The 17,744-nt window shown below is 41.7% G+C and overlaps 1 protein-coding gene across 1 annotated transcript in view; it reads left to right on the top strand.

Annotated features, from left to right (window-relative positions):
- Positions 1 to 11,368, top strand: part of Galnt1 (polypeptide N-acetylgalactosaminyltransferase 1) — a 38,718-nt gene extending 27,350 nt beyond the window's left edge. The window contains exons 9-12 of the mRNA XM_087896220.1: positions 520 to 659; positions 4,544 to 4,642; positions 5,339 to 5,473; positions 9,237 to 11,368. Of these exons, the coding sequence (XP_087752346.1) occupies positions 520 to 659; positions 4,544 to 4,642; positions 5,339 to 5,473; positions 9,237 to 9,383 (521 nt within the window). The 3' untranslated portion in view covers positions 9,384 to 11,368. The remainder of the gene's footprint in view (positions 1 to 519; positions 660 to 4,543; positions 4,643 to 5,338; positions 5,474 to 9,236) is intronic.
- The last annotated feature ends 6,376 nt before the right edge of the window (positions 11,369 to 17,744 follow it).

Raw genomic sequence — 17,744 nt, 5'->3', positions numbered from 1 at the left:
GAAAGCTGACTTGGTGTAGTTGCTCTATTTAATACTTGTACCAAATAGTTTTTTTTGTTTGTTTTTTTTATTTCTTGAGACAGGGTTTCTCTGTAGCTTTGGAGCCTGTCCTGGAACTAGTTCTTGTAGACCAGGCTGACCTTGAACTCACAGAGAACTGTGAGGCCTCTGCCTCCCGAGTGCTGGGATTAAAGGCATGCACACCACTGTCCGGCATTTTTTTATTTTTACCTTAATATACATTGAAGTTTCCTGATCTCTGTGTAACTAACTGTTGTTTAATATTTTTATTTGTTACATTTTCACATGAATTTGTTTCCTTTGAATAAAATCAAAACACCGTTAATGCCTTGTCCTGTTTTCTCCTTTGGGAGGTGGGTCCGTATCGTATGGCCTGTAGTGTCATACATCACCTAATAATCTTGCTTCCCATTCAACTGCTTTGTGAGAATGAGCATAGAGGTAGACATGTGTTACCAAATAGAACTCTATAAATCAGTCAATTATTTCTTTCAACAGGTGTTACAAAGGTAGATTATGGAGATATATCATCAAGACTTGGTCTGAGACATAAACTACAATGCAAACCTTTCTCTTGGTACCTAGAAAATATTTACCCTGATTCTCAAATTCCACGTCACTATTTCTCATTGGGAGAGGTAAAAACAAATTTTGTGTGTGTGTGTGTGTGAGAGAGATATTTATTCTGTATAGTTATTTAAAAGTTAAAACTTCTAATGTCTAAGGTTCTTAAATTATCTTTGATATTATAAAGTATTTAACCTCAAGTATGGGTAAGTTCTTGTTAATTAATGGAGTCTGCCTCATAATGTGAAATCTTCCTCGTCCCGCTAAAACTCCTCCAATGGAGTCTGGTAGACAGTCTCAGAAGTTAGAGCACCTTACAAACGTAACTTTTATAATAGAAGTTGACTTGTGACAGATTTCCTTTTGTAAGCATTAGCTGACATGAGTATATTTGTCATGAAGACCACAGCCATATCTTCCCTGACACTCAGGGTACATAACACCAGCTCTGTAGGAGGTTGGACTTTTTTATTCATTCAACAACTATTTGAGTGCCCACAATGCAACATGGCATAAAATTTTGTTTTTGTTGATCTTATAGTCTATTTGAAAAAAATTACAAATATACAGTGTGTCAGATAGCAGTGGCAAGAACAGGTGAGATCAGGGATGCCTGGTGAGCATGGAAATGGTTCTGTTTTACATAGGTGGTTGAGGAAGGCACCCTTAAGGTAATTTGTGAGCAAAATCCTAAAGAAAGAATAACTAAGCTGTAACATTGCTTAGACTAATGTTTCAGAGCAACGGAGAATGAGTACAAAGGTTGCTAAGACGAATATGGACTTGGCATGTTCCAGAAATAGTAGGAGGTCACTTGTCTAGAAAAAACAAGTAGGTAGGTAATAAAAGGTCAGGACAAAACCATGAGGGTAAGCTGGGAAGATGGCTTAGTGAGTAAAGTGCTTGCCTCACAGACATGAACTGAGTTCAGATCCTCAGAACCCATGTAAAGCTGAGCATGAGTGTGGTGAGATGAGAGGCAGAGACAGGAGAATCCTGGGTCAGTTGGCCTGGTTTATGCAGTGACAAATAGCAAGGAAGAAAGAAAGATTCCATTTCAGAGTGAAAATGGACAGCTGAGATTGTCACCGTGGTAGGTGTGAACTTTCACTTTTGTCCATTGTACATGCACACAAACCATTTAGAGGATCAAATGAGAAGAGAACCCAGCCATAAGCAGCTGGTACAGTTTGGAAATTGTGGACATTAATTCTAATACTTGGGAGCACAGAGGCAGGATTGAATGTTTGAGGCCAGTCTAGTCTATGTAGTGAGTTCCAGAGCTGCATAATGAGGCCCTGTCTGAAAACTTTAAAATAGAAGAACAACCAGGAGAATGATGTTTTGGAGACTTAAGTGAAAGGTTTGCCTCAAAATGTAGGTGCTTAACTATGTTGACTACTATGGAGAAAACTTAACCTGAGTATGGAGGATTAGGGGGATTCTGTTAGTACTCAGTATTCGAGAGTGCCCATGGAGAATATTAGGGACTCTGGTGACTTCAGGAGAATAGAAGTGTAGAGCCTGAATGTGTGCCAGTCTTGCAAGGCGAGGCATTTTGCTGTAAAGTAATGCAGAGAAGTAGATGATGGCTAGAGGATAATATGGGGACGGGGAGATTATTTTTCTTTTATGAAAATAAAGTGTGTGCTGAGTTTTTCACAGTCAGTTTTTGATGCAGCCTGGGGCCATGGTCATGCCAGGATTCTTCAAGGCTTTATTAAGAATGTTTCGGTTCCCTTGGAATCATGTTATACCCACTTATAAGGAAATTTGTGTAAGAATGGGGTTGAGGACCTTAATCATTTATAAAATCAGGAGTGATGCTAAAAGGTGTAAAGTTTTGAACAGAGTTTGGTTCAATGGTTTTAAGCCCTTTCAGGGGGACTAGGTTTGATCCCTAGCACCCATGATGCCTTACAACCATCTATAACTCCAGTCCCAAGGGATATGGTTCCCTCTTCTGAGATTCATGCTCATGGCAGCACTGTTGCCCCAACCTAAGTGGCAGAGGCAGCTCAGATGTCCCAGACAGATGAATGGAATGATAAGCAGAAAGTTGCATGTACATTCAGTCCTTCAAAAGAACAGACATCCTGACATATATGCATTACCTCATAAATAAACTTTGAAGACATTTTCCTTAAGTAAAATAGAATGATGGCAAAAATAATGTAGTTTCACTTCTGGGAAGAACCTGTAGTGGCTGTGTGCATGGAGACAGAAAGCAGTAGTTACCACAGACTGATAGAGGTAGGAAAAATGGTTGTTTAGTGGCTGAAGTGGTTCAGGTTTGTAAATTGGGAAGGTTCTAGAGATCTTTTTCATAGCAGTGTGAATGGACTTAGCAGTTCTGAACTGACTCTTTGAAATTGGCTATGGTGGTAAATTTTATGTTATATAAAAAAGAGAAAGACCCAGGGTAGGCATCGTGCATTTAAATGGTTAGGAGATGGGATCCAGCACGGAGGGAAGTAAAGGATGGGACACAAGCAGTTCGTCCCTTGGGACAGAATAGAAAGGAGAGGTAGAGTCAAGTACAAGTCAGATGAGAGTGGTAGTTTGTGTGGATGCTTGAGAAGTCCTCTTAAATAATGACTTCAGGTGAATACAGATTATTGATTGAGAGTAAGGCAGGGACTGCTAGTGATAGAAGCTTGGGAAAGAGGGCAAACAGAAACCTAGACTGTGTTTGAGTACAGAGGTCCCCGAAGGGAGCTGATGCTGGTGAGTGAGTAAACCCATCACCCCCTCCCTTCCTGCACATTCTCCCCTTGAGTGAGTAAAATCTAGGTTGAGTAACATGCCTCTGAAGGACGTAAAGCAGTCACTCCTTTAAGGAATGAAAAGTGGTTTCTTTCTTTTTTCTTTTTTTTTTTTTTGTTTCTTCCTTTCTTTTTCTTTTCTGTTTTTGAACTGACCCAATTTTAGACAATGCCTAAGCATTGTTAGCTGGGCTTGAGTTCCAACAAATTAAAGGGTGATACATGTCCAAGCCGTGGTACGTGGTTGCCAAGGCAAGTTGACCTCTTTCTTATCTGCTGGCTTCCCAAGTGGCATAGACTTTACCATCTGGTATTCTTGCCTCAGAAACATAGCCTATAGTTCTTTTTGCCAGGTCTTTACAGACCAGGCACCTACAGGTGAAAAGTCTCATTTCTGGGGCATGATTATTAAGATGTCTGTCTTAACCAAGTCTGCCTTCCTGAACTTGTACTGTAGGATTTGAAACCAAAATAATGTTATGTTATGTTTCGTCATAATAGCTAATAGTTGTTAACCCATTGACTATTGTAAGCAACCACAGATTCGAACCCTGACCTTCCTGGGATAGCTGGTGTTAAGGCAGAGCAGACACTGATTCAGGCAGTTCTAATGGTTCTCACATTGCTTTGGCATCCACTTCATGTAAAGCAGAAGTCTAAGTGCCGTACAAACATTCAGCTATCCCTCTTCTGATGACACGGTTAAACTGCTTTTGTGGAGTGGATTAATGTTTAATGGAGAGTGAAATCCGCACCACCGCGTGGCTGCTTCCACACAAGCCAGCTTCCAAAGCTCTTTTGGCCAGAAAATGTCTGTCTTCATTTTCCTGAGGAGTCATCAGGGGGATTGTCAAAAGGGATACCTTGTGTCCTTGAGGAGCAGGTCTCACAGAGACCTGCTTCTACCTCTCAAGTGCTGTGTTTAAAGACATATGCCACCATCTAAAGGCGTGCACACCTTTAATCCCAGCACTCTGGAAGCAGAGGCAGGCAGATCTCTGAGATGGAGGCACCTGGTCTGCAGAGTGAATTCCGGGACAGCTAGGGCAATTACACAGAGAAACCCTGTCTCAAAAAACCAACAACAATGAAAAGAAATAATAAAGGGTTGGCTTCTGTGTTATCTGTATGGACCTCTTTCTTTAGTTAGGCTCCTACATCCTAACTCCTGATGTCTTCATGTCCCACAGATACGAAATGTGGAAACAAATCAGTGTCTAGATAACATGGCTAGAAAAGAGAATGAAAAGGTTGGAATTTTCAATTGTCATGGTATGGGAGGCAATCAGGTGAGTATCCTTACTAAACTTTTAAAACAGCTTTTGATTTTGGTTTACTTTGTTCTTTTACTCCTGTAACATTATTCAGGAAACATTTTTAAATATTTAAAAAATAATGAAAGTATTAGGTGAACGGTGCTTTCCATCTAATGATTGATACTATATTATTTTTTAGATAGCACTCACTGTGTGTAACCTTGGTTAGCTTTCAATGTAGACTGGGATGACCTTGAACTCAAAAATCTACCTACCTCTAATGATTTTTTAATAAAAGATTTTTGTAGGGTCTCTTAAACCACTGAATTAACATTACTGAACACAAAATTTATTTTGTCCTTTTTAGGGAAAAAAAAAATGACTGCCCTTAATAATACACTCAGCCTCCAGAGAACAATGTGGAATTTTACTTTCCTCTGTGTAAAATGGGTGTAGCTTTTCTCAGTCTTTCATTCTCCATTACTGTGACAATGTACAAGAATCCTGTGTCTTGAAGTAGTTGCTGATTCTTTTCAGAGTAGTCCAGGCAAAGTTTAACCTTGGAGTTAACGGTTTGTATCTATGTGCTCATTATCCCTCTGTTGAAACTGATTCCCGATGTCTGCATTGTCTCATCACTGCAAACGTAGAAATGTGGGTATCTGAAGTGCGGACTAATTTCTTTTTACTGTTAAAGCTTACTTATGTAAGTTTATGTTTACTTTTTAGGTTTTCTCTTATACTGCCAACAAAGAAATTAGAACCGATGACCTGTGTTTGGACGTTTCCAAACTTAATGGCCCAGTTACCATGCTCAAATGCCACCATCTAAAAGGCAACCAGCTCTGGGAGTACGACCCAGTGGTGAGTTCCCCAGTTGCCTATAGATATAGAAGCTACAGCGTATGGGCAGATTTATAGCTAGTGTGGTTCATAGTAACTGGTACAGTCATTACAGCCATTAGATATTTCAAACATTCTCTATTTGTTTCTGGATGTGTGCTACTGCCATTGTGAGTATGACTGTCTCTTGCCTTAAAGGATATACAATATCTATTTCCTTATAGCAGGTGTCAGGGACATAACCAGTGTGACAACAGCTTTTAAAATGAAAAGGCTCCTTATTTTCAGTTTGTTGGAATATAACAGTATATCACCTATGCAGTACTAAACTACTAAGTAGCTCCATTGAGTAGATGATTCTTTTTTTTAACACAAGTCTCCAGGTATATAGTTGTTGTTGTAGATTAGGCGTACTCTGATGTTTAAGCTAACTGTAATCTCAGCTCTGAAAGAAAGGACCATGGGCTGCTTTACTCTCAGATATGTTACTCTTTTTTTCAGGAAAATAAGTTTTTCCTGGAACGCTCTTGACAAGCTGTGCTTATTTCTTGGGACTTGTAGATTTGTCCTATAGTGAACCATAAGGAAGGCAGGGAAAGTAAGTGCTTGGTTTTCTTGTGTTTGCAGTGTGAGATGACCAAGACCCAAAGGTTGGGAATAGTTGTTGGCTAGTCCTACCTCAGTGAACATTTGCAAAGTGAGTGTCGATTAGAGGTGCAGGAGAATAGAGAGGGCTTCTAGTATTTACAAAGAACCAACCGACTGCACGTGTGAGTTTAAACTTCACATCACTGTGCAAAGCTTGTTTCCCAGAGATAAAATTAATTATGTCTTAGGCTGGTTTCTCTCAGATTTCAGGATAAAACTAATTATTGAGGTGTTTACTGGGGAGTATTTCTGAATTAGTAACTGTGAAAAGGAAAGGGAAAGGCAAGCTGCCTGGCTAGCACAGTAGCCTCAGTGAACTCCAGAGGGAGCTCTGGAGGGGGAAAGCAGCCCATAACAAACCCTAGAACTAAAATCTAGGACACTCTTCCATGGGTAAAAATTAATTGTTCCTGGTATCACAGTGGGTAGATGGTCTAAGTTAGATCTCAGACCCAGGATTCTTAATTCTTGATCCAAGACACTTTGTTTAGTACCCTACTATATTTGATTAAATTTGCACGTTCATGCATGTTTAAATCTTGTTTATATTATGTACTTTATAAAATGTATACTCTGACAATAAGCTTCTTCCCTTTTACTGCTTGTCCTGTCTCCTCTGAAATACCATGGAGATCGAGACCCATTTACATTTAGAGATTGGATGCAGGAAGTAGATGAATATTTTTTCTATTATGTAGGTAGCCTTTGTAATAAGTAATGAAGCTTTTATCTTCTGCTTCAAGAGTTGCAGTTAAAAATGTGTCACTTGCCTGCCCAGTGCCTGAATCATGTTCTCTCTGGAGACTTGCCAGTGTTACCTAGGTGTCTGCTGAGTTCTGTGATGACAAAGTGCAGTATTGGAGCCTTGGAGCTCTGCATCTCTATCAGCCTGAGCCTTGTCTAGAGCAAGGTTCTTCCCCGTGTTTAGGTCTCCTGCGGGGCTTACCTCCTGATAATACCAGTTCAGTCTGGATGTTGAGCACTTGAGTACCCAGCATGGAGCATTTACAAACTCTAGAAAACTGGATGTGGTGGTGCGTGCCTAGGATCACAGCACTCAGAGGACATGGAGGTAGACTGAGTTATTTGAGGCCAGCCTGGGCTGCATAGCAAGGCTTTGTCTCAGAAAAGGTGGTGAAGAGAGGTGGTTTTAGAAATTGGGAAGGAACTGAGTGGTGGTGGCTCACGCCTTTAATCCCAGCACTCACGAAGGAGGTAAAGGCAGTCGGCCTGGTCTACAGAGTGAGTTCCAGAACAGCCCTGGCTACGCAGAGAAACCCTGTCTTGGAAAAACTAATTGCCCAGTCACAGTTTTTGCTGTATTTGGTTTTTCCCGCTTTTAGTAATCTTGACCATGAGCACGCTTCGTAGGGAGTTGTGGAATGTTGAACATGTCCTTAATTCTGCACTGGTTTTGTCTCAACTGGAGCTGCAGGCTGAAATGAAGTGGCATGCATGTAGAGCCTGAGCGCTGGCTGCTGGACTGTGCCACCCTACAAAGCTTCTCCTCAGCCAGAGAGCCACACAGCACCCGCAGGAGAACAGCTCGTGCCATCACAGCCCGCAGCTGCACACTTTCCTCGAGGCTCAGTTCTCGTGCATCTGTGAGAATTAAGTAGATAATACTGAACCTCGGTCAGTGTGACGGTAACATCTACAGTATACAGCTATTTACCAGTTCTCAGTTGGACACAGCACAGAGTAATAGAGAACTAGAAGAGTAGATGGATGCAGTTATTAGTTTCTGTTATATTTCAAATTAACAGAAGTATTAAAAGAGGCATCATGAAAATGAGATGTTTCAGATGCTGGAATGTTGGCTCAGTGGTTAAGAGCACTGGCTGCTCTAACAGAAGACCCAGGTTCAATTCCCAACACCCACATACTGGTTCACAACTGTCCATTTCTAGGGGATCTGACTCCCTCTTCTGACCTCTGAAAGCATCAGGCACACACATGGTATACAGACATGCACACAGGCAAAAAACACTCATACACATAAAGTAAAATTAAAAATTTGTTTTGTTTTTTGAGACAGGGTTTCTCTGTGTAGCCCATGCTGTCCTGGAACTAACACTGTAGACCAGACTGGCCTCGTACTCGCAGAGATCAGTCTTTGCCTCCCAAGTGCTGGGATTAAAGGTGTACGCCACCACCACCTGGCAAAATATAAAAATTTTAAGTGAGGTCTTGCAGAGAAAAGATTCACGTTAAAGTCAAGACAGGAGTAAAGAATCCAATAACTATGTGTTCATTAGCATTGTAGCTATCTGACTCACTAGGGTATCACTCAGCCTGCACCCCACACCAGTGATTCATTGTTCTGGAACACATTCATTGTGGACCGTTTTGACAATGAATTTACTCTTATTTGTCTTGCCTTTTAGAAATGACCCTAAAAATCAGCATGAAAGTATCAGACCTAAAACATAAGCAACCGAGGTGGATAGCCGTGTCCCTCTCTGGCTGTCCTTTGCATGTGAGGCTCTACATTGTTACCTGTTGTTACTGCCTTCCAGAATCTTCTCAAAATGTATATTGTATTGTGATATTTATCTTCAAGTGAGAAAACCCAGGTTGTCTAGACTATGAACCAGTCTTCTCTAGGTTTCTATGCTCTTGTATGCCACAACACCTTTCTCTATCACAAGGATGATTTCTGAAGTTGATTTCTAGGCTTATGATTAATTGTAGTGTATCTCAGCCACACTAGCATTCTTATATTTTGAATCTTTAGAAGGACCCAAGTTTCTAAAATCTTAGAGTTTAGAATCACTGCAGTCTTATCACAGAGAAATAAAGGAAAAATTGAAGTAGTTGTTTGGAAATATGTTCAAGGGAATGTTAGTAGTCACTTAACTTGGCCTGGATTTTTCTTTTTGCTTTAAGGAAGCTAAATGTGTGTGTGTGTGTGTGTGTGTGTGTGTGTGTGTATCTATCTGTCTGTCTGTCAGTGTGTATGGCAGCGGCAGTGGTGCACAACTTTAATCTCAGCACTTGGGAGGCAGAGGCAGGTGGATCTCTTGGAGTTCTAGGCCAGCCTGGTTGATATGGTGCAGGTCTCCAAAGGGGACTGGAGTGTTATTTTTTTCCTCCACTTTCTAGTTAAGATGTGTGTTTCCCCTGCTGCTTTCAGAAATTAACCCTGCAGCATGTGAACAGTAACCAGTGCCTGGATAAAGCCACGGAAGAGGACAGCCAGGTGCCCAGCATTAGAGACTGCACTGGAAGCCGGTCCCAGCAGTGGCTTCTTCGAAACGTCACCCTTCCAGAAATATTCTGAGACCAAATTTACAGCAACAACAACAAAAAGAAAAATGAAAGAAAAAAAATAAGGATTGACTGGGCTACCTCAGCACACGTTTCTGCCACATTCTTAAGTAGCAAAAAAGGAGAAGTGTTTTCCTCTTCTGTGGGATGTAAGGTTTATCAGCCATTAAAACTCAGACTCCTCTAGCTTTTCACTTGCTGTGAACCAGCCTTCCTGTCCCAGGACACGAGACTGCAAAGTAGTGAGACTGCGCACACTGATGTTTACAAGACTGGAAGAGTCTTCATCAAGAACAGTGGCGAGTGGCCTTCCGATCCCAGACAGGCGCAGAATGTGCTCTCTGGATAGATGCACCTTCCACAGCTGTCGTGCGCGTCAGCCGTGTCTGCTGAATGTGCCTCCTGAAGAAGAGATCTCCTGATTAGAACCAGTAGCTGAAATATTAAATATTGATAGAAAAGTAAGTGGAAAAGAACTGGAACCAGGTTCAGAATCATGAAAACATTTTTACAACAATAAAAATTATATCAAACAGGGTTTAAAGGAAATTAAAACAGAATTATGAGAAGTACAATTTGTTATAGTATCAGATTTCTATATAGATTTTATACCTCAGTGGGGAAAAATTGATTCCAGTGACATTTATTTTGTTTTCATCTGTGATAGTCATATGGATGCTTTTATTTTCCTTGGGGTGCTGAAAATGAGATGGGGGTGGAGCTCTGAATACAGTTTTGATTCCTTTTTACAATATTTTTATTTGTTTTGTGGGCTGTTGGAATTGTAAGTTTTAATTGCCTTCTTTAAAAAAAAAAATTGGAGATTTAACATGCCTGGTCTCGATTGAAAAGTTAGAGATATCAGTTGCTCTTAGAGTCAACTGGCTTACAGACTCTCTCTTACCCTGTCCCCCAACCTCCACACAGTTTCTTACCACATTTTCCACTTTTTAACTTGACCCCAAGACTCCTGCTACTGACTCCAGATTTGTCTCCACAGCAGCACCTCCTCAGTTCCTGTGAGTCACTTCGCACAACTTACAAAGAGTGGCTGTTTGTTTGGGTGTGTGGAGATCGTGGATCTGATGGGCTTTTTTGAAAACCTTTTTCACTCCACACAAACGTGTGCTTCCCTGTCAGGTGCACATTTAGATTAGGCTTGAGTTGTGATGTTGATTTGCTGCTTTAAAAAAAAAATAAAAATTGACTGAAAATATTTAATTGGCATTTTTTAATGAGTTAGCCAAGGAAGTGCAGCTGAGTCCATATTACAGTCCTGCATTTCTCCCTAACTCCATTTCATTAACTGATTTTCTTTCCTCTGGTTTTTAGTGACAGAATCACCTATTAAAAGTTGATGTTAATTAAAGTTTACATTTGGTCTCACAGAAATCTCCTTGTGACATTTTTCTATGGCATCCCACTGGCCAGAATATGCATACACTCTACTTCCTATTTGTCAGGGTATAGTTAATGGGGTTCTGTGCTTTGATTATCAAAGACTCACTGCAGGAAGTACGGTTTCTTATGCTTAAGAATGGTCCTGGAAGTCACATTACCAGTGACATTTGCCCAGTTTCTCATCATTCATTTGATCAGCATCGAACATACAGATGCTTGGGGTAAAGCTGTCCGCCAGGATGCAGAGACTCCCCAGGAAATCTGAAATGAAGCAAGTGTTGGCTGGAATAGTTTTTCTCCTCTGTGAGCTATGTTGATTCTATTTCCAGTGGGCCCAATGTTTGAAAAGTCAGATGTCTAATAAATTATTTTCATGCTCAGAATTACAGATTTTTGTACCCTAGCATAGCATGGCCTTACTCCTTATTGTAAAAGTTTAACAGCATTGTGATTTTAAATTTTGTCTTACTTTTTAAGTGGGGGTGTGAGTGACTTAATTCATGGGTACTTTTAGAACCTGATAGATAATCTCATTGCCTTTATTTTTCTAATTAAAATATTCCTAAATACTTTGAAAATATAAAGTATTTCTGAGTAGTTGTGCCTTCCGTTGATTTTACTTGAAGGTAAAATGGACTCTTTCATCACGGCTGTTTGTGGATTAGGCAGATGTTCATCTCTGTGGAATCAAACTGAGAAGAAAAGGAATGAAAAAGAAATTAAAGGATGGGGATGGGCTTATTTTGGCCAGTGACATATTTAGAAGTGTGACAAATAAAGATCTCTTTTGTTTCTTTAAGACAAGGCCACACCCTATAGCCCAGACTAGTCTTAAACTCACAAGCAGTTCTCCTGCCTCAGCCTCTATCTGGGTACTGGGATTAAAAGCATGAACCACCAAACCTGGCCAGGATAATTTGAATCTCACAAATCTTTCCAGCCCACATCGGTCACAGTCTGTTTGAACGTGTCTTAGTTCTAACTGGTACCTTGGTAAGTGCTGTTTTACTTACTGTCCGGCCGGTCATGTAGGTCATGTCTTCTCTGTCTTTGTTTTCTGGGAGGACTTGGTGCTCCCCTCATCCTCCAAGAAGCACACCAAAGGGAGTTGAATTCCAGGACCGACAAGAAAGGCGTCTAGGCAGGTTTTCTGGAGTGCTGGCTAGAGCAGGTGTGTAGAGAGTGCTCTACTCCTTTTGGACATTAAATCCGTTTGCAAGGCTCCCGTCCTCTGTTTTTTGGTTTGTTTTTTTTTTCTTTAGTATTAAAGAGCATTTTGCTTAGTAAATTTCTAAGAATTGTTCATTCAGAGTGTGAGGCTGATATTCAAGGCTTTGTGTATGTGTATACATTAAGGTAGTTCTGAGTTTCAGATATATACTTTCAGTACCATTAAAGAGGTCAGATGCCGAAGGCTGGAGAGATGACTCAGCCGTTAAGAGCACTGACTGCTCTCCCGGAGGACCCATGTTCAATTCCCCAGAACCCACATGGCAGCTCACAATTGTCTGTAACTCCAGATCTGACACCCTCACAGATAGGCATGCAGACAAAGCACCGATGCACATAAAATAAAAATAAAATTATACATGAAGTCAGATGTCTAAGAAAGTTCTATACCTCTACTCTGAAAACTACAGCAACATGGGGAGAGAACCAGAGAGCAGCAGCCCAGTGAAGACTATACTCGTTTAAGGGTTTCGTATGCTAAGACATCAGTTTCCCACAACTGGTCTGTAGAGTCATAGAATAAAAGTTCGTAAGGCTTTTTGTAGGAGTGTGTATGTGTGTGTGTGTGTAAATACAGTAAATACAGAATAACAAAGATAATGTTCAAAAGGAAAAATATAGAGTTGGAGGCTTACCGTTACTCATCCCAATTGCACTGAAGTTTTTGTCAGTAAGTGTAGTAGTAGAATAGGATAAACAAATGATAGTGGCAGATCCCACATGATTGGATGGATTTTTTTTTTTTTTTTTTTTTTTTTTTAGCAAAAGATGCAGTTAATTCATTCCCTGAGGGAATGGTAGTGCTCTGTCCTTAATGAGGGCGTGATCTCACGGGCTCTGACCTCTTCAGTCCCTTGTTCCTTCTAGCTGACTCTCTTGTTGCCTCTAAACTCCCTGGGATCTGTAGTTAGTTTCTTTGTTGAGAAATGTTCGTTTTTTCATTGTGTCTTGCTTGACACACACCTGAATCTGACTTTCCACTGTTCAGGATTCTCAGCAGTGATTTAGTGACTGGACTTTTGGCCACTGTTAGCAGACTATAAGATCAAATCAGAAGTCTTAACCACAGAAATTCCAAACTGACCTACAGATTTAGTGCAGACCCTATTAATGTATCCCAAGTGGCATTTTTTAAAATATGTTTTAGAAAAAGACAAGTGAATCCTAAAATTGTTAGGTAAAATCATCAGAACTAGAGTACTAAAAGATTAACTGAACAGAATAGACAGTCCTGAAAACCTATAGTGTAATCAGTTGATTTTCAAGAGTACCAAGATAATTTAATGGAATTCTGTTCCTATGATTTCTGGTTTGTAGACAACTAAGCAAGAAGTAATCTTATACCATTAAAAACAACAAAACCGTGGTGGACAATGAGGGCTGACTGAGAAGCCAAGGGCAATGGCACTGGGTTTTGATCCTACTGCATGTACTGGCTTTTTGGGAGCCTAGTTTGTCTGGTTGTGCACCTTCCTGGACCTGAATGGAAGTGGGAGGACCTTGAACTTCCCATAGGGCGGGGAACCCTGACTGCTCTTTGGATTGGAGTAGGGGGGGATGGGAGGTAGGGAGGAGGCGGAAATTTTTCAATAATAATAAAATGCTTCTCACAGAAAAAAAATTAGAATGATTAAAAAAAACATGAGCCAGGTGGTGGTGGTGCACGCCCTTAATCCCAGCACTCGGGAGGCAGAAACAGGCGGATCTCTGTGAGTTCAAGGCCAGCCTGGTCTATAGAGCAAGTTCCAAGATCCCTTGGAACTGGAGTTTCTGTAGTTGTGAGCTGCCTGACACAGGTGCTGGGAACTAAAGCTGGGTCCTCTGGATGAACAGCAGGTCCTTTGCTAAGCCTGCATCTATAGGGACTTTTTGAGGCCTAACTTCAGGGCAGCACACAAGCTCCAAAGCTACAGAGAAACCCTGTCTCCAAAAACAAAAAAACTGAAGCTCCAGCAAAAGTAGTGGGGTTTTCGGTCTCGTGTTTATGAAAAGATAAACTGAACTCTAAAAACTTAAAAGTTCTTCTGAGGACACCATCAGAAGTCTATGTAGCTGGGGGTAGAGTCCTAGTATAGGTGAGACCCTGGAGTCAATGCCTAGCACCACAGGGGGAGGGGGCGAAGGACACCGTATTCCGCAGAATGGGACAAAACTTGGGTTAATGTGTATCTGGTAAGCTTGTGTCTGAAGTATAATCTATAATGTAAGGAGATAATGCCATTTTTGGGGGGTGGGTAAGAAATTTAAATATGCTTTCCCCAAAGAAGATATGATGTGATATATAAAAAGATACTCTAGGCTGGTGAGAACACTAGATACTCTCAGAGGACACAGGTTTGATTCCCAGCACCCACATAGTGACTTATAACCACCAGTTGTACATAACTCCAGTTCCAGGGAATTCGATGCCCTTTTCTGGCCTCCCTGAACACCACATGCACACATGGTACACAGACATACATACATGTGGACAAACATAAATAACTAACATAAATAACTTTTAAAAAATACTTTTAAAGATACTTTGCATCTTTAGTAGCCAATATTAAAAATACGGTATCATAGGTTTAAAAAAGTAGCTGGAGAGATGGGTCAGTGTCTAAGAGCACCTGCTACTCTTTGAGAGGACTGCAGGACAGCACACAACTGTCATTCTGGGTCCAATGCCCTCTTCTGGCCTCTGTGAGTATTGCATGCTATCCCAACTACAGACGCAGGAGTTTTACTACATAATCCACACTGCTAGTGGAAAAGATGTTAATAAATGGAGAAGTGTGCACAAACTGGAAAATACAACAGTAAAATCTAAAAAAGTTAGGCCTCAAAAAGTTCCTATAGATGCAGGGACTGGCTTAGCCAAAGACCTGCTGTGCATCCAGAGGACCCAGCTTTAGTTCCCAGCACCCGTGTCAGGCAGCTCACAACTACAGAAACTCCAGTTCCAAGGGATCTGATCCCCTCTTCTGACCTTTCTGGGCACCTGCACGGATGGGACATCTCCACACATAGACGTAAAAGATCTTTTAAAACTATTTTTTACACAAATATTCTGCAGTTTATGTGGAAAGGAAAAGAAAGAATAGCTAAGAATTTTGTTTGTTTTTCGTTTTTAATAAAATGGGGTGGAAGCTAGAGAGTTGGCTCAGCTGTTACAATCACTCGCTGCTCTTCAAGGGGACCCGGGTTCAATTCCCAGCACTCACTCACATGGTATCTTACAAATGTCTGAAACTCCAGTTCCAGGGAATCTTGACACCCTTTTGTAGCCACTGTAGGCACCAGGTATGCATATGATGCATAGACATACATGCAACCAAGACATTAATAAAGTATGGGAGCGCTACCTCATTTTAAGATTCGCCATACACTAGGAGGGGGAAAGGATGGTGTCTTCAAGAATCTTTATCCTAGAACATATGCGTACGTAAAAGTTCTAAATATAAGATGTAAAATTGTAAACGGCCTTCAGGAATGCATAGGGAACACGATGGTAGACTTGGGAATTGGTGATGATTTATAGGACAGGACAGCAACAATGTGGATAGCAAGCTAGATACAAGAGGTTTCTTCAGCTGTAAACCTGCATGGAAAGAGTGGGAGGTGACCTGTTGGCACAGGCACTGATGCCAGCAGTCTAGAGGCAGACTCAGGTTCCTGTGAGTTCGAAACCAGTCGGTTTACACAGTGATTTCTTTAAAGAGCCGGCATTCTCAAGATTTATCTTTAATTATATGTGGAGATGCATGTCTGCAAGTGGGTATGTGCACGTGAATACAGAGGACTAAGGCGTCAAATCACGTGGAGCTGGGGTTACAGATGGCTGTGAGCTGCCTGGTGTGGGTACTGGGATCCAAAGTTAGGTTCGTTAACCACTGAGCCATTTCTCAAATGCTCACATTTTAACGTGGTTTATTAGCTAGCTGCTTCCATTTATATCAGTAGTCATAAATAGTTTATATACAAAGTGGTGTGGCAGAAAAGGTCCTCTGAAATTGGCTTAACTTAAAAAAAATGAAACTTTCAAACCTTTATTAACAAGGGTGTATTAAAGCCTCAGTAAGGCCACAGCTAGGTTGCACAGTAGCCTTCCTCTCCAGCAGGTGACAAGTTCCACTATCCTTGATGTCAAGGAGGTAAAGGGAAAGGCTGACTGCGAACAGAGGGCCCTTCCCCACCCCCACCCTGTTCCGATGCTGGGATCAGCTTTAAGTGGAGGTGACCTTTGCCTCACTGGCATCAATGAGCCTGTCACTTTTGAGCTGAGAAGTCAGCTTGACGGAGAAAGTGCTTGCCATGCAAACATAGGGGCCTGAATTTGGTCCCCAGAAAACACCAATGTGGTGACATGCATTTGTAACCCCAGGGCTCAGGAGCTGGAGACATACCCCTTGAGCTCATGGCCGATAGCTAGTGAGCACCGGGCCGACTAGAGAGACCGTATCAAAAATCAAGGTGATGGGACCTAAAGGATGAGAACTTAGGTGGCCCTATGGCCTCCACATGAAAAATTGGTGGGGAGGGGGGAGTGAAGTTTACCATTCTGTCCTCAGCCTTGAGTCTCAGCATTGTACTGTGTTTTCTGGGGGGTTGCAGGGACGGAAAGGAACAGTCGCTTCATAACTGATACTGGAACTGCCATGTGAGAGAAGTCAGTGTAACTTGCAGAGACAGCACAGGACTTGAAGTCAAGTAGCTATGGGTGCAGTGGCTATTTGATAAAACATCCCCCAACAAGACATGGGTAAAGTATGTGTCTTAACATGCCTTTTCAGAACTATTCCATCTTAATTTTCCTTGAGATCACAGCCAGCATTATATTTAACCACAGCCGCTAGAGACCTCACTGTTTGAATCAAGAACAAAGCAAGGATGCCTGTGATCTCCATTATGGCATGACTGTTCAGGAAGTGCACCCTGCAGGACACGAAACAGAAAGGAGAGGCAAAAATACCAAACCAACTATTTGTTCCTGCTGTTTGCAGGTGGCTGTCGTTTATTAACTGAATGCATACTGTCTCCTAGAATGCTGAACTCCTTGTCCCCATAGAGCTGCTGGAGGTTGAGATGGAAAAAGACCAGGTAAGAAACAGAGCTGGAGACTTGATGCTCTTCCAGAAGAGTTCCCAGCACCTACATAAGGGCTCACAAATGTTAACTCCAGTTCTAAGGATCCAGTGCCCTCTTCTGGCCTCTGTGGGCACAGCATGCATGTGGTATTCAGACTTGCATCCAGGTAAAACCCCTATACATATAAATAAAAGAAAAACATTTTAAATTGTCTAAGTTAGCAACAGACTGAGCTATAAAGATACTAAGCAAGCAGAGCGGCTGCTCTTGAGCAGGGAATAACCTACCTGAAGGGGGAGATTTGGTCAAAGCCCAAAGGACAATCTATGGGTGAGCAGTTGGGGGAAGGCCCTGGCTCTCAGATGCTGTGAGCATGCTGGAAACCCAGCAAGGTTGTTTGGGCGAGCATGGTAAGGAGTCAGGGAGATCTGAGGTCTGAGAGTCAGTCAGGAGCCAGACTGCATGTTTAGCAGCAGTGGTGAGAATTCTGACTTTCATCTGAGTATACTGGGAAGTTGGCTTGTGGGGTAGGAAGTAGGTGAACTGACACCGCAGTGCTGCTGTTCTGGCCGCTGTGTGGAGGACCTCCTATTAGGATGGGCAGTGGCAGCTTGAGTCAAGGGGACTCATTCCATACCCGTGAATGAGAGGGCTTGGGACAGCAGGGGAACGTGGA

This window comes from Myodes glareolus, chromosome 13, assembly GCF_982192425.1.
Source record: "Myodes glareolus chromosome 13, mMyoGla1.1, whole genome shotgun sequence".
Classification (NCBI taxonomy): Eukaryota; Metazoa; Chordata; class Mammalia; order Rodentia; family Cricetidae; genus Myodes; species Myodes glareolus.
Note: the sequence above shows the minus strand (reverse complement) of the source record. Positions and strands in the feature narration are given on the sequence as shown.